Here is a 15,657-nt window from a genome sequence, read left to right on the forward strand (position 1 = left end):
CGTGCCGGCAATAGCAGCCACGTGGGGCTCTGCGGAAACGCCTTCGCAAAGATTTGTCCCCTACGCTGCCCAGTAGAGAGGAAGGGCTGGGAACAGCGCAGGAGGAAACGGTACCGGCTGGAGGCCCGGCTCGCGCGAACCTAGGGCTGCGAGGGGCGGGGTCGAGGGCGGGGTTTTCACTGGTCCCCGCCAGGGGGCGGGGCCTCGGTTCCGAAGGGTGGGCTCTGGAGGGCAGTGAGTAGCAGTTTACTCGTCGCCTGGACTCCTCGGCTTCCGCCCTGCATCAAACCCTGGCCGCACCAGCCCGGGAGTCGCCATGGAGTCCACGCTGGGCGCGGGCATCGCGATGGCCGAGGCGCTGCAGAACCAGCTGCCCTGGTTGGAGAACGTGTGGCTCTGGGTCACCTTTCTGGGCGACCCCAAGAGCCTCTTTTTGTTCTACTTCCCCGCGGCCTACTATGCGTCTCGCCGGGTGGGCATTGCGGTGCTCTGGATCAGCCTCATCACCGAATGGCTCAACCTCGTCTTCAAGTGGTGAGACAGCGAAGCCCTCCGGCGGCCTGGCCCCCCACCCCCAAGGGCCCTGAGCCTTGTGCAGACCCTGATTTTTCTCAGAAACTGCCTCAAAGGCCTGGCTCCCCCCTCCACCCCTACCCCCACCCCCAGGAAAACTTAAGACCTCCCCACCCCTACCCCATGGCCACTGACTTTTCCTCTTTGAGCATCTTTGTCCATCTTGAACTCAGACCTCAGAGTCCCCATCCTAATCATTAGTGTTTAACGGGCCTGATCAGATGAATCACTTAAGGGGGCGTGTTTAAAATGCAAATATCCCATCCCACCCCCGACACACTGATTCTGAAACTCCAGGGGAGAGCCTGGGAATCTGTATTTTTTAAAAACATCAATGATGACTTAAGTAGCAGAAGGTCCTGCTTCTCAACTCACTCTTTGATTCATTTCTTCATTCATTTATTTGATAGAGTTTTTAAGAAGCTTGCTTTGTGCCAGGCTTCAACACTGGCTTTTCAGGACAGAAAAGGCTTCCAAGTTAAGGTGTGGTCACCGGGCCATGGCCATCAACATAAGGAGCATTTGAAAATTTGCCAGAAATGCAGAATCTCAGGCTCCAGGTGGGAGCTCCTGAATCATTATTTACATTTTAGCAAGGACCCCAAGTGGTTCATGTGCACAGTAAATTTCAAAAAGCACTGGGGCTAAAGCTTTGCCTTTTAGGGAACACTTTCTCTTCTTGCTTTTCACTTTCATTCACTAGTAGGCTCTGACACAGACTCAGGCAAGTGGGTAGGGCCCTTGGGGCTTATCTCTTTGCGCCACCTGTTCTCTTGGGTGCAGAAGGGAGCTATACTTCCCGCTGGGCGTGCAACTGCACCTCTCCTCACCTCACCATCTATTGCCATATTGCCAGCCTGGGGGAGGGAAGGGGGTTTCATAGAAGGCACTTGAATGGGCTAGAATGACTTGCTGAAAAACCAAATACCTTCCCTTCCACTTCTCTCTACCAGGGCTTCATCCCTACTATAAACGGTAAAGCAGTTGTCTAATCATTTCCTTCCTACTGAGTTGCCCTTTGCTTTGTGCTGTTCTCCCTCGGAGTCTGTATCAGCCTTCTCGTCTCGTCCTGTTCCCCTAAGACCATTGATTCCCACATGGCAAAGCCCCTATTTCTTTCCTAAGTATATGTTGAGTATCTGGTGTGTGAACCAGGCTCAGTTTTTGGCGGGGAGAGGCAGGTCCCTGTCCCAGCCCTTGGCTTCCTGGTCAGCATCTCTGCTCTTCTCCCAACCTTTTCTCTTTCTGGCCACAGCAGCCTCTTAGTCTGCTGTGTGTTTTCCAGGGTCCAGCGAAGCACCTAGCTAAGCCAGGGGATTTTAAACTGTTTTGTCTTCTTTATTCTCCCTCAGCTTCCCTGTGCATTCCCCGCCTCCGTTTTGTTTTGTTTTGTTTTTAATAGAAGGACTTTATTTATTTATTATTTTGGCCACACTGGGTCTTCACTGTGGCGTGGGGGCTGTTAATTGTGGTGCATGGGCTTTCTCTAGCTAAGGCACATGGGCTTCTCCTTGGGGGATGCTCAGGCTTCTCTTGCTGCAGCGTGTGGGTTCAGTCACTGCAGCACATGGGCTTAGTTGCCCTGCAGCATGTGGGATCTTAATTCCCCAACCAGGGATCAGACCCATATCCCCTGTGTTGGAAGGCGGACCACCAGGGAAGTCCCTCCCCCTTTTCTTATATTTGTTTTATTTATTAGTTGGCTGTGTCAGGTCCTGGTTGTAGCACATAGTATCTTTAGTTGCAGCACGCACATTGTTAGTTGCAGCAAGGGGATTCTAGTTCCCTAACCAGGGATCATACCTGGACCCCCTGCATTGGGTGTGTAGAGTCTTAGCCCCTGGACCACCAGCGAAGCCCCGCCCCCACTACCATTTTCAAACATGAGAGACTTTCCTAAGTAACTGAGGCTGGAATTTGGGAAATAGAGAAAAGAGAAGCAGCAGAGTGAGGGTCTGGGAAGGAGAGGGAGAGTCAGGTCCCGGGCTCTCTGTAAATGACAAGAGCAGAGCTGGCCTTGCAGTGGGAGGCGTAAGGAGGGGACTTTTGAGCATCTCAGAGCATGCCCACACACACCACAATATCTTGCCTCATTATCACTTTTTTAAAAAATGCACACTTTCTCCTGTTCCAAGGTAAAAAACCGTGGCAAGGCAGTGACCCAGAATCAGATATCCTCTCTGACTCCACCCTATAAGCCCTTCAGAGTATTCCAGGTGTCCATCTGCCTCACCCCCATCCCCCTGGCCTTTGTATGTGTATGTATGTACGTATGTATAATGGCATCTGCTCTCTTCTAGGTTTCTCTTTGGAGACAGGCCCTTTTGGTGGGTCCATGAGTCTGGGTACTATAGCCAGGCTCCAGCCCAGGTTCACCAGTTCCCCTCTTCTTGTGAAACTGGCCCAGGTGAGAAGCCCCAAACTTCCCTCGCCCAATGTGGTTAGCGTTTGGTGAGTGTTCAGTAGTACTTTTCAGCTGGGACCACCTAATCATCAGAGGCCTAGTCTCCCAGTTACTGGACCAGAGAAAGAAACCCAGGGAAGAAACGTAGGAGAAAAACGCCCATGCCAGTGTGCCAGTTACTCACCTTGTATTGACTAGAGCCAAGTTGTCAAGGCAGAAGTCTGACAGCAGTGACTGCAGGCTGGGTGGGGGGTGGGGAGGCTTCAGGGAAGAGGGAGCTATGGCCAGTGCTGGAGGAAGGCTCTCTCGTGGCCACAGGGAGGCAGCTGTGTTGAGCTATCACCAGGTGCACCTGGGCTCCCACCAAACTCAGCTCCCACCACGAACTGAGTTTCTGAATCCCCCGGCAGGCAGCCCTTCTGGACACTGTATGATCACAGGAGCAGCCCTCTGGCCCATAATGACGGCCATCTCTTCCCAGATGGCCACTCGGGCCCACAGGTACACCTTGGCATCGCCCACCAGTGGGGGTGGGGTGATGGTACCCTGGACCCAAAAGCCCTGCAGCAGGGTGGCCTGAGAGCCGGAGTTCTGGGGACCCCAGGTTATTTGGTCCAAGTGCCTGGGTGCTCAGGGAAGCCCAGCAGTGCATGGACATCTCGTGAACCATCTGCTTCTCTTCTTTTTAGCCGCTGGGTGAGGGTGATTCCTAGCTTGGCTTATTGCACCTTCCTGCTGGCGGTCGGCTTATCTCGGGTCTTCCTCTTAGCACATTTCCCTCACCAGGTGTTGGCTGGCTTAATAACTGGTGAGCAACTGGGGCAACGGGGTGGACCCAGAGGGTGTCATTGACAGTGGGAGGACCAGTGTACGATCTTCCCATTGTACGGCCAACCCCAAGTCCCCCTTCTGACAAACGACCCTGCTGTTTGGGGTGAGGGTCATATCCCCAAACTCCTTGAAGCTGCTGTCACCCTGCTTCCCTAGGTGCTGTCCTGGGCTGGCTGATGACCCCCCAGGTGCCCATGGAGCGGGAGCTAAGTTTCTATGGATTGACCTCGCTGGCCCTCTTGCTGGGTGCCAGCCTCATCTATTGGACCCTCTTTACACTGGGCCTGGATCTTTCGTGGTAAGTTCTGCTTTGAAGCTTGGGGAAGTAGGAACCTGTCCTGCCTCCCCTGTATCTGGCCTGGTGGCTCTCTGGTTTGCTGTTGTTCAATAGGGACACATTACTAGTTCACATACAGTCTCCTGAACATGGCGGTAGACCCCAAAGGGATAGAAAGCCATCAGCCCTCTGGGTCCCAGGGGACTACCTCTCCTGGCAAAGACTCTTGCTCTCCACAGGTCCATCAACCTAGCCTCTAAGTGGTGTGAGCGGCCCGAGTGGGTGCACTTGGACAGCCGACCTTTTGCCTCCCTGAGTCGTGACTCAGGGGCCGCCCTGGGTCTGGGCATCGCTCTGCACTCTCCCTGTTATGCCCAGGTACGGCGGGCACACCTGGGATATGGCCAGAAACTAGCCTGCCTTGTGCTGGCCATGGGGCTGCTGGGCCCTCTGAACTGGCTGGGCTACCCACCTCAGATCAGCCTTTTCTACATCTTCAATTTCCTCAAGTACACCCTCTGGCCATGCCTGGTCCTGGCCCTCGTACCCTGGCTGGTACACACATTCAGTGCCCAGGAAGCACCACCCATCCGCTCTTCCTGACTCTAGGTGCCTCCTGCACCCACCTCCCCTCACAAAGCCTGTGCTCTGTGACCTCCACCCTTGGGAGGCAGCTCCGTCCACTTCCAGCCCCCAGCGAGCTCTGCTCATGTTGAATTTTCTAGTTCTCCCACCACCTGGTCACAGCCCCAAAGAGGGGCCTTTTCTCTCCCAGGAAGGTCCTTCTGCCTTCCCTCGCAAGTCCCCGAAGAGCAAAGGCAACAGTGAGAACAGTGGGTTACTGTAACACTGTGAGGGGCTCGGAGCAGCCCCAATAAAGCCCTTCCACACCTCTGGACTCCTCTCTTGCCTCCGTGCACACCTCCACCAGACTTGGCTACGCACATGCAGGGCAACCCTTGCCAGACCGCTTGTTCTGCACCCACTCCAACCCTGTGCCCACAGAGGCTGAGAGTCAGAAGGAAAAGCAAGCCCTTTAGCCCTGGGCCCCCTTCCTACCACCACCACCTCCGCCACACAGAGGTCCCAGGAGATCCTGTGGCTACGTTCAGGGAACCCTGTTCTTTAACCTACAGGACAGAGATCCCACTCCCTCCCACCCCAGCCTCTGTTTCCTAAATTGTTTAGTCCAGGGACTGGAGAAAAGAAGAGTAGGAAGCCCAGAGAACAGAGACATTGGCCCCAGAAGGCATTGCCAGAAACAAGTTTATTTCCACAAGGACACACAGTGTAACAGGTTACAGGATACTTAACTGAAATCTATGTCCAGGGAAACAAAGCAGGGAGTGGGTTTACATGAGAACCAGACAGGCCATGGGAAGAGGGAGGGGAAGGGGCCCAGAGCTGGGGCTCAGCCCCACACCCCAGGAAGATCTCGAACATACAACACACAAGACACGGTGCATGATAAACCTGTGGTGGTGGGACTCCTGCCCCTCCCCTGGCTCCCTCAACCCTGCTCAGGCCCCCATTAGGATAATAAATATGTAAACAGATTGGTGGGGCCCTGGGGAGGGGAAGAAGGAAAGAATATGCGGGGTTGGGGAGAAGGAGGGAGGAAGACTTAGCCCCCCAGGAGCTTCTTCCCATCTTTGGTTTCCCACAGGCTGGACAGCATTCCCTAAAAGTCTTGTGGGCTCCTAGCCCTGGAAACAAGGCTAGGCTGGGCTCCTGGGAGAGAAAAGTACAGCTCCCAGCCTCATCCAGCTCTTAGTTTCCCTGGGCGTGGCCCACTAAGGAAGCCCAGAGGAAGGGAAGCTAAAGCTGAGGGCAGGCTCCTGGGTTCTGTCCCTGCTTCTTCTGGAACCCCCACCCACTCTCACCCTCCCCAGGCTTCAAAGCCAAAGGTCCTAGGAGGGAGTTGGGCCCTGACCCTTCTGCTTGCAGTATGCTGGGTGGCTGGGGAAATCTGGTCCTGAACAGAAGGGGGGCTCTCACCAGCCTGGAGTCCCCCTGCAGGGACCACCTTCTCCCCTTCCTCAGACCGTGCTAGCGGAGGGGCAGGGAGGCCGACAGATTATGGGGGGGAGCAGGCCTGGTTCTGCAGCTCCTCTTGGTCCCGTAGAACCTGAGAGTCCAGCCCCCTCCTTCCCCACACACTTTCCCTCTCTCCAGCCCCTCAGAAGGGGAAACAGGCCCTGAGGAGAGCAAGGCAAGGCTGCCCTGCCCACAGACCTCAGGCCCACATCCTAGAGCACAGAGCTGAGGCCAGGAGAAAGACGGAGGAGAGGGGGGCTCTGTGGAGATGGTGAGGACACCAGGAAAAATGGTGAGAATCGCAGGGCAGGAGCCCACCTCCCCTCCCCTCCACATCTTAAGACTGTAGAGAGACCCTCGGGATCCTCCCCTGGGGCTGGAGAGGGGAGGAAGGTGAAATTAAGGCATTTCTCCCTAAGTCAGCTGAAGCCAAGGCACCAAACTTGCTGTTCCCTCCTCACTTAGGGAGCCCCCAGAGCCAGAAGGTGCTTTCTGGGCCCCATGCCCACCTTGAGTTGGCCCAGGCTCCAGGGGGAACAAGGACAGGACGCAGGAAGTGGGTGTGGGAAAGCACATGGGAGAACGCCTAGATGGGGTACCCCTCACCCCTCAGAAAGAATAAACTTCTAAGCTGAGACCTGGGCCACGGAGGCAGAAGAGGGGCCTGAGGCAGCTTAGGGGAGCAGCAGGGGCGAGGCTGAGAGACCCACACAGCACACGTTGTTGAATGTGTGACTTTTTGTTTTTAATAGAAAAAATAAACAAAATCACAATGATGAAGCCCAGAGAGATGGGGACCAGGGCGTCACAGGGCAGGCTCCTGTTCCATAGGCTCCTCTGCCGGCCTGTGGGGACAAGCACAGAGAGAGGTGTTGAGGCAATGGTCGGGCGTGGGGCGGCTTGGGCGAGGGCTGCGAAATGGGGGCACGCCTACCTGGGGCTGTGCTCCCGGGCTGCAGCCGCCTGGGCCTGCTCGGCCCCCACCGACAGCAAGGCCATGGCACTCACAGTCTCAGCCTCCTCTGTCTCACCTGCCTGGGCCTCCCGCAGGGAACGGCCTAGGCCAGCAGCGAACCTCTGCACACAGCTCCAGTGTTTGCCTGTGGATGAGGGGTGGGCAGGGGGTCAGGGAGGGGCAGAAACCCCCACCCGTATGGACTTCCCCAGCCCTGGCGTGCACTCAGGGTTTTTGCCTCTGCTCAGCAAGTTGGGGCCTGAGCCCCTCTGCCTGTCCGCACGTACTCTGGATCTCGATGACTTTCTCCAGCGTGGCCACTGCATTGGCGTTGGGCTTCTGCTGCAAGACTGCCTCGTCCAAGGGCTGTAGCTGGCAGGGGAAAGAAGAACAAGCTTAGGGTTGGGAGTGGCCATGGCTGCCCCTCAAACCACTCCAGTCAGCCCCATGGCAGGGGCAAGCATAGCCTTTTGAGAAACCTCTATTCAGAAAGCCTTCTCTGGCTACCAGCTATCCTTGGGAACCAAAAAAGAGAAAAAGCTCCCCAAGGACCCTGGGTGCTGCCTGACCTGGGAAAGGGTCCCTCCCCAACCCCGCTGGCCCCTTGGTCCTTGGCCTACCAGCCCACTTCCCCCAGCCCTTCTGTGCGCCCCTTACCTCCACGCTGAGCAGCGCCGAGACACAGGCCTCAGAGGCATCACAGATGGCGGTCAGGTCATGGCCTCCCTCCAGGGCCAGCACCACCCGGCCCCCTGCCAGCGTCATCAGCTGCCTGGTCAAGTGGCCAAAACCTTCAGGGATGGGTGAAAGGAGGAGGATGAAATGGTTAATGAAAGAAAGTCAACTCAAAAAAAAAAAGTAGGAAAGGAGAGAAAAAGAAACACAAGAGATGAGACAAACAGCACAAAATGCGATGGTGGCTTTAAACCTAAACAGATATCCATAATACTCAATGTCGTGGATTGAATGTTCCATTAAAGACAAAATGAAGAGACTAATCCAGTTACACATCTCCTAAGGAGTATCATGAGAAACCACCATTGAAACACGCAGAGTCATCACTCTACAGCTTCACGAGGAGGTACACTCCCCCACTGCAGAGGGAGAATGGAGGGTGCTGCCAGGAGGACTCCGAGTCTTAGACCTGCCCCAGCGTTCCTCCCAGGGCTTCCCAGGAGGCGCCAGTGGTAAAGAACCCGCCCACCACTGCAGGAGACATAAGAAAAGCGGGTTCAATCCCTGGGTCGGGAAGCTCCCCTGGAGAAGGAAATGGCAAACCACTCCAGGAAGGTACTCTTGCCTGGAGAATCCTATGGACAGAGGAGCCTAGAGGACTGCAGTCCACAGAGTTGCCAAAGGGCTGGACACGACTGAAGCGACTTGGCATGCAAGCACGCACAGCACTCCTCCCAGCTTCCCACTCGTCCCCACCATCTTCACTGCTCCATAGCCTCCCTCAATCCCCCAGCAGGCTCACATCTGGCGGTGACAGAGTAGCCACCCAGCGGAGACAGGTGTCCCTCAACAGCATCAAAGCCAGCGGAGACCAGGACCACATCAGGTGAGAACTCGTGGGCAATGGGCATCACCACTGTCCTGCAAAGGGAGGGCCCGAGCTGACCCTGGCAGGTGACTCGGCCAGGCCTGTCTCCCCACAGGGCCGACCCCTCCACCCAGACCAGACTGCGTGCTTTCTGCCCCGCCCACAGAAGGCCCCAGGGGCTCCCGCCTCCCCGGGCTCTTCTTAAGTCCCCACCTGAAGGCTGTTAGGTACTCCACGTCTCCGATGGGGGGGTCCACACCTCCTGTCCATGCCACATTCACATTGTACCCCACGCCCGGCCCTCCGCCAACCTGGCAGCACGGTGGGGGGGGTAGGGGGTTACTCTCACTGCCTGGGGAGCCCAGACGTTGCCCCGCCCTCAGCCCTGCCTCCAGCCCTTACTGCACTGACCTCTGTTCTGCATGGAGGGGCAGCTGGCCGGCGTGGTTCTCCCACTAGGAGCCCAGACTCCCCAGGTTACCAGCACCACCATGGGCCTCCACGGCTCCCTGCCAGGTCCCATTCTGCTACCTCCCCGCGGGCCCTGAGTTTGAGCCCAGGAGCTGTACCTCTTCAGGAGCCCCGGAGCCCGGAAAGAAGTTCCCATTGTCATAGCGATGCAGGGAGATGTAGAGCACGGAGGGATCGTTGTAAAATGCTTGCTGGGTGCCGTTGCCATGGTGAATGTCCTAGGGGGGAGGGGTGGAAGCATCAGGAGAAACGGCCCAGGCTCTGACCCAAAGGTCAAAATTCAGCTTGCCCCCAACCCTCACCCTATGGTGAACTCTGGGGGTGAAGCTTGCCCCTAGATACAGGGCATCCATGTTCCATTCACAATGAAATCCCCCCACGCTTCTTTAACCAGGGTCCGTGGGCCGGGATGTGGCACTGCACAGAGGAGACACAAAGCCAGGGGATGAATGGTGGTGGCTCCCCCTGCAAGGCCCCTCTGTTCAGCACAGAGGGGGACAGTAAGGTTAGGCAAGAACTGAAACATTCTGAAGAAGAATCCAGCGTGATGAACCCTGAAGCCCAAGCTAGGCTTTAGAGAAATCAGATCCCTTCTTGCCAAGGCTTGCTCCTGGCTACTCCCCAGCTCACAGGGAGCAGTAGGGGCCTCTCCTTCTGCTGAGAGACACAGGGGTGGAGAAACTAAGTGACCTTAGTTGGGTGAGTCCGCCAACAGCCCCGTGTCTCCATTTATCAAATAGACATCCCACTTCTTAGAAAGAGAGGTGTCCATGAAGCAGTACTGTATGTCAGCCCCCAGTCAAGAGGGGATCTAGCAATGGCAGGGGATCTCTCTATCACTCAAGGCAAAAGACCTCCTCGGCTGTTCAAGGCTGAGGGGGATGGGGGGGAGTGGCTAAAACCACTTTCGAGTCTCCCCCAGTGAAGAGGGAGCCCCAGGGGACTGGGAGGGCTGGGCTAACACCCCAGAGTCAGCACCCCAGCCCATTCCAGCCCCTGAGGATGAAGGGACGGGATTGGGGTGGGGGCTTTCTGAAGGCTGACCCTGGTCCTGCCAGGCACTGCCTACCCAGTCCACGATGAGAACCTTGCCCACGTTCAACTTCTGCTGCAGGAGCTTGGTTGTGATAGCTACTGAGTTGAAGAAGCAGAATCCCCTGTAGGGTGGGGAAGAAGAGGGCAGGACGTCAGCCTTACTGGATGTTCACTCTGGGAGCCACAGTGTCGGCTCTGCTGAGAGGGAGAGGTGGTGAGGGCGGTGGGTCCAGGGCAGGGCTGAGCTGGCACTCACATGGCTGTGGATTCTTCCGCGTGGTGTCCTGGGGGCCTTATGATGGCAAATCCATTCTGAAGACGTATGGACAGAGGGACAGAGACGAGAGGCAGACAGGCGGGCAAGGTGGCCACGGATCGGAGTAAACACAGAAGAAGAGAAAAGCCAGGAAAAGAACACATGTGAGAAACACCAGTCACACAACCTTTAGGAGTGTGGCCAGCCGAGGGCGGCATGGGTCAGAAGCAACCTTCTGTAGCCGCAAGACCCACAAGAGCACCAGACGTTAGTGCCTCATGGTCATCTCTCTTTACCCCTCACCCCCTAGTCCGCCTGGAGCTGTCACCTCCTCCTCACACCTGCACCTGAGAGGTGAGATTACAGAGGATGGTGCCCTACTGGTGGGAAAGCTGAGGCTGCCCCATCCCCTGCTGCTCAAGCAGCAGGACCAAGTCGTTCCCCCTCAACCCCCGCCCTGGCCAGCCCGCACTCACTCACCTTGAGCTCCCCTGCGGCCACCTTGAATGCCAGCTCCACCAGGCAGCCCACCGCCATGCGCACGGCGCTGGAGGAGTGCATCTCGTTCCACACAGTGTCGCTGTCCACCTGCAGGGGCAGGAGAGTGGGCTTCAGTGTGCCCCTTGAATGGGGAGGGCAAGAAGGGGGGTGCAAACATGGTGGGGGGAGAGGGAGGGGCTGGAGCTGGGAGCACCACTCACCCAACAGCATGGGCGGGTGCCCTACTCACCCCAATGCCCCCGCAAGGCAGCATGGCGTACATCTTCTGGCTGATGGGGCCTGCAGGGAAGAGGTGCAGAGCTATGCTAGAAGGCGCCTCCACTGCCAGGGCCGCAGGTGGGCATGTGCAGTGGGCAGGGAGCTCAGTCACAGGTAAAGAAGGGCAGACCCCAGCAGAGAACAGGCAACTGCCACCCACGCCAGGTGGGAGATGACTGTCCCCCATCCTGAGGGGTGATCCTTCCCTGGGGCAGGTGGCAGGGAGAAAGGGGCCTGACAGGTGAGGCAGAAGGGCACAGCCCATCACAGCTCATTGCCAGGCCTGACCGGTCTGCCCTCCTGCACGCACCCCACCCACATGCTGTAGTCTGTGTGAATGGCGCCCTCTGGAGGCGTGTGATGTGGCAGCCACGTCCCTGGAGACCCACCTGCCTACCAGATGATGGTCTTCCTGACAGGCCCCGTCCCATCCCGGCAGCAGACCCAGCCTGGCCCACCACCCTCCCTGCTGGCCGCTCAACTCACCGAGCAGCTTCTTGCTGTCCAGCTTCTGCCGGTTGAGGGGGCTGGTACCGTAGAGCAGGGTGTGGTACTCGGAGTGCACCGTCTGGATCTCATCCAGCGTGGCTTTACGACCCCGGATTCGCTGTTGGGAGAAGGGGCAGCAAGAGGGGGAGCTGGTGATTAGGCTGGCGCTGCAGGCCCAGTACCTCTCTCCGCCCCACAGTCTGGGCACATGAAGCCACCTTCTAGCCTCAGGAGATCCAAAAGTGGGTGTGTTTTGTTTTTTTTTAATCGATGGGACATTGCTATTCTTTTCATTTTTGGCCATGCCATGCAACACACAGGATCTTAGTTTGCCCAGCAGGGATGGATCCCGGGTCCCCTGCAGTGGAAGCACCGAATCCTAATCAATGGCCCTCTGGGGAAGTCCCAGGAGATGCAAAGTTTTTTGAGAAAGTATGCCTCGGTCCCCCAGGGACCCCAGCCCAGGACCCTCCCCCATTCAGCTGGGGACCATGGGGGCACCAGGCCACAAAGGATGGAACTGAGAAGCACATGGGGGCCTGACCCTGAAATCGGGTTGAAAAGAGAATGAGGAAGAGACACAGAGAGGGCATCCTCGACACTAGAAACACAGGACTTTCGCTGGGTTTGAGGTGGAAGCTGGAAGGAGGGGGGACCCCCTTACCTCACACTTGCTGAGCAGGCCTGTCTCCTGCAGCCGGGACCAGATGCTCTGGATCCGGCCAGCGTGCTCGGGGTGCACATGTGTGTTCCCGCACATGCACTGGTGCTTCAGCATGAACGTGTCGTAGACCACACCTGGGCCGGAGACACACCTGTCAGCCAGCACAGCTCTGGGCCGTGTCACAGCTCGGCCCTCCACCCTCAGCGGAGCTCACCGAGCTCTCCCTGGCCCACCCTGGTCCCAGCCCCTCCTCGTGGCCACTCCAGCTGCCCTCCTACATGCCTGTTCCTCTTCTCTTCCTGAAATTCCTTTCCCCCATCACCGCCTGTCAGCAGTCTCCCTGCTCCTCAAGCCTCCACCAGGCTGCCAACACCGCCATCCGCTTTAACCTCACAGCGCCTCCTCCTTCCCTCTGTCCCCCGTCAGAGGCTCTGTGTGCCGCCCCCTATCCCCACGCCCCATTGGTGAGTGGGGACCATCCTCAAATGGGGTCCCTCAAAGGGACCATCCGTGCCCCTACAGAGCCCAGCTCTGGGCGCTTTCACATGGAAGAGCCTTCTGGAATGGACTGAAGCCTCAATCTTAACCTCAAAGGGAGGAGAAAGAGCTAGAGGAGCACGGCCCCACTGAGATAGTGGGCTCCCTCCACCCAGGCCTTCAGGGCAGAGGCATCGAGGAAGCAAAATCAGTGGTCCCTCGGTGTGGGGCAGGGGGGCCCTGAAAAAGATGCTGCTCCCGGAATACATGGACATTCACCCCCACCTGCCCAGTGAAGCAAAGGCTACCACCACAACCACAGGTGGCTATACACAGGGAGACAGCCAAGGCCTGTTTCCCTCCCTTCAGGATGCTCTGAGGGTCCCTGGCCATCCCTCCAGGGCAGAGGCTATATCTCATCCCTTCACAACACCCAAGACCGGATGCCATGTCATGCACAGCATGCCACCCACCGCCCCTCCCCTGCCCCCGCAACACACACAATGGAAGACAGCTCATGGGGGAAGGGCTCACCTGTGGTGAAGAGGTGCTTAGTGGGCTGGTCTGGGGGGCTCTTCATGCCCCCAGGGGCAGCAGGTGAGGACTGGGTGCGGCCCAGGGCCTGGTGGGGCACAGTGGCCAGGCTGAGGGGTGCCTGGTATACCTGCAGCGGCTGCAGCTGCTGGGTGTCTGCAAATGCCTGGGAAGGAGAGAGCGGGAGGGAGCCTGGGTGAGGCTGAGGCTGAGATGGAAGTGAGGACAGGTGCCCTGGGGCCGCCCTGGGGCCTCCCGGGGGCGATGGGGGGGCGCCTGAATCCAACCCTCTCTTCCAGATCTCCTTCCTCCAGCTCCTCCCTCCAGGGACAGGAGACATTCCAGTCTTAGCCATCTCCATCTTCATCTCCATCCCCGAGGAGATGGGGAGGGATGGGGGGACGAGATGAGTCATGCTACCAGAGTAACATTGAGGTAAGCTGCTGGGAGGGACGGGGGTGTGGGAGGGGGTGGGATGAGTCAGGCCCTGAGGGCTCAGCTGTGTCCGCCATGAATGGAGTGTGCGGAGGGTGCGCTCACTCGGCACCAGGGCAGACTGTAGTACAGTGGGGGCGGGTGTGTACACACGCACGCACGCAGAGACCGACGCACAACCGGCCCTACGTAGGCAGAGACGCAGATATACACAGACCACGTGCATCCAAGGGTGCATGTGCGCACGCGCGCACACACACACACACACACACACACACACAGAAGCAGACAAGCGGGGGCAGTCACAGTCAGAGGGAGGGGCTGGCAGACGGGGCAGAGAGAGCTCTAAGACTGACACCAGCTCTCTCCCTTCCACAGCCCCTTGTCTCTTTCCTGCTCCCCTGGGCACAGCCTGGAAACTGCAGACTGCGGAGAGGGAAGAGCAAAGGGAAGGGCAAAGGCACAAAGAAGAGGAGGGAGGACAGACGGGTGGTGATCAAGGGCCAGGGCGCAGGGGGCCACCTTTTTGTAACCAGCACTGGACTCCTCCAAGTCGGGCCCCTCTTCAGCACCGCTCTCGCGCTCCTCATCCTTGACCTGGATGCAGTCCTCCTCCTCCTCCTCTTCCTCCTCCTCCTCTTCCTCTTCCTCCAGGTCTTCCTGGGTGCTCTCACTCTCCGTGGAGCCTTCTCGGGGTATGGTGAGGGCTCCCTCCCCCAGCAAGGCGTCCTGCTGCTCCGTCAGCTCCTCCTCTGTCTCCTCGGGGTGGGTGGTGGGCTGCCGTGGCAGCTCCCCCGTCTTGGTAAGGATCTGGAAGCAGAGCCAGGAGGCCCATCAGCTGGGAGGGGGGCGCAGCCATGCAGCCCGAGGCCCCGGAGAGCCTATTCCTGCCCTCCTCCTTCCCCAGGGGTCACCCAACCCATACAGGGCTTTGATGTGGACAGAAAAAGGCAAGGTGGGGACTTCCCTGGTGCTCCAGTGGTTAAGAAGCCACCTGTCAATATAGGGGACCATAGGTTCGATCCCTGGTCCTAGAACTAAAATCCCACGTTTCAGAGGCAAACTAAGTCCTCACACCATAACCACGGAGCCCGCACTCTAGAGTCCATGCCCCACAAGAGAAACCACCACAGTGATAAGCCTGTGCACTGCAACTAGGGAAAGCCTGCAGCTAAAAACAAATAATAAAATAATGAGCTTTAAAAATAAATAAATATTCCCCCCTCAAAAAAATACAATCCATTCTCAAAAAAAAGGGCAAGGTGACTCCTCTGATGCAGCAGGGAGTGGCCAAGGAGGTCAGATGCGCCTTCCTCTCTGCCAGCCTAGCACCCTCTGTGTCTTGCCCCTAGCAGAGCCCCAGATGTCAGCTTCTCCCAGCTCACCTTGCCCAGCCAGCCCAGCACCCTCGTGTCCTGCCCCCAGCACAGCCCTGGATGTCGGATTCTCCTGGCTCACCTTGCCCAGCTGCAGCTGCTGCTGCTTCTGCTTCTCCAGGAATTGCTGGTGCTGCTGCTGCATGACCAGCTGCTGCAGGGCCTGGGGGCTCTGGGGCAGCGGCGAGGACTGGGTGCGGCTCAGGGGCCGGTGCCGCGGGAGCTTGCCCACTGTCCGCATGCTGGTGGCCACGCGCTCACCCGTCACCAGCGGGGACTGCCCGTGGAGCGGCACTGTGAGGTGGGGGAAGGGGAGCAAGCATTACTGTTAGGATACCAGGCTCCCCTCTCCCACCCCAGACTCTCCTCCTTCTGGAACAGCACTCTACCAGCTGGGGCGGGGCAGGTGGTGGAACCTGGGAGGGGCCTGGAGCACCTCTGCCCCCAGACCTGAGTCCTATTCTTCCTCCTCCCTACAACTGAACAGTCTTGCTGCTCAGAGCCACCACCTCCAGCAAGCCTTCCTAGATTCACTGTTCCC

The 15,657-nt window shown here is 57.9% G+C and overlaps 2 protein-coding genes across 14 annotated transcripts in view; one reads left to right on the forward strand and one right to left on the reverse strand.

The window, feature by feature from the left end:
* Positions 1-15: 15 nt before the first annotated feature.
* On the forward strand, positions 16-4,983 carry G6PC3 (glucose-6-phosphatase catalytic subunit 3). 2 transcript variants are annotated; one of them, XM_069543555.1, is made up of 6 exons: positions 16-534; positions 2,874-2,980; positions 3,388-3,478; positions 3,667-3,785; positions 3,965-4,106; positions 4,325-4,983. In XM_069543555.1, exons 1-6 carry the CDS (start codon positions 317-319, stop codon positions 4,686-4,688), a joined length of 1,041 nt encoding a protein of 346 aa, XP_069399656.1. In that variant the 5' UTR covers positions 16-316; the 3' UTR covers positions 4,689-4,983. The 2 variants fall into 2 exon arrangements, with proteins under 2 accessions (XP_069399656.1, XP_069399657.1); XM_069543556.1 differs by lacking the exon at positions 3,667-3,785 and having other exon boundaries at positions 56-534.
* A 1,859-nt stretch (positions 4,984-6,842) lies between these two features.
* The window catches only part of HDAC5 (histone deacetylase 5), a 37,319-nt gene continuing 28,504 nt past the window's right edge, over positions 6,843-15,657 (reverse strand). For all 12 annotated transcript variants that reach the window (XM_069543547.1, XM_069543546.1, XM_069543551.1 and 9 more), the window contains 16 exons: positions 15,199-15,410; positions 14,263-14,550; positions 13,306-13,471; positions 12,295-12,428; positions 11,628-11,748; positions 11,113-11,162; positions 10,863-10,970; positions 10,383-10,438; positions 10,161-10,248; positions 9,190-9,309; positions 8,834-8,931; positions 8,555-8,673; positions 7,735-7,868; positions 7,365-7,449; positions 7,057-7,222; positions 6,843-6,967 (listed from right to left, as the gene is read on the reverse strand). In XM_069543547.1, the coding sequence (XP_069399648.1) occupies positions 6,928-6,967; positions 7,057-7,222; positions 7,365-7,449; positions 7,735-7,868; positions 8,555-8,673; positions 8,834-8,931; positions 9,190-9,309; positions 10,161-10,248; positions 10,383-10,438; positions 10,863-10,970; positions 11,113-11,162; positions 11,628-11,748; positions 12,295-12,428; positions 13,306-13,471; positions 14,263-14,550; positions 15,199-15,410 (1,985 nt within the window). In that variant the 3' untranslated portion in view covers positions 6,843-6,927. The remainder of the gene's footprint in view (positions 6,968-7,056; positions 7,223-7,364; positions 7,450-7,734; positions 7,869-8,554; positions 8,674-8,833; positions 8,932-9,189; positions 9,310-10,160; positions 10,249-10,382; positions 10,439-10,862; positions 10,971-11,112; positions 11,163-11,627; positions 11,749-12,294; positions 12,429-13,305; positions 13,472-14,262; positions 14,551-15,198; positions 15,411-15,657) is intronic.

The sequence above is a fragment of the Ovis canadensis genome, chromosome 11, assembly GCF_042477335.2.
Source record: "Ovis canadensis isolate MfBH-ARS-UI-01 breed Bighorn chromosome 11, ARS-UI_OviCan_v2, whole genome shotgun sequence".
Lineage (NCBI taxonomy): Eukaryota > Metazoa > Chordata > Mammalia > Artiodactyla > Bovidae > Ovis > Ovis canadensis.

Excerpts from the sequence above, each read along its gene's own strand:
- G6PC3 (XM_069543555.1), top strand. The coding sequence starts at position 317 with ATGGAGTCCACGCTGGGCGCGGGCATCGCGATGGCCGAGGCGCTGCAG. Across the intron at positions 2,981-3,387 it reads TTCTTGTGAAACTGGCCCAG|GCAGCCCTTCTGGACACTGT; the intron begins GTGAGAAGCCCC and ends ATCCCCCGGCAG. Across the intron at positions 3,786-3,964 it reads GTTGGCTGGCTTAATAACTG|GTGCTGTCCTGGGCTGGCTG; the intron begins GTGAGCAACTGG and ends CTGCTTCCCTAG.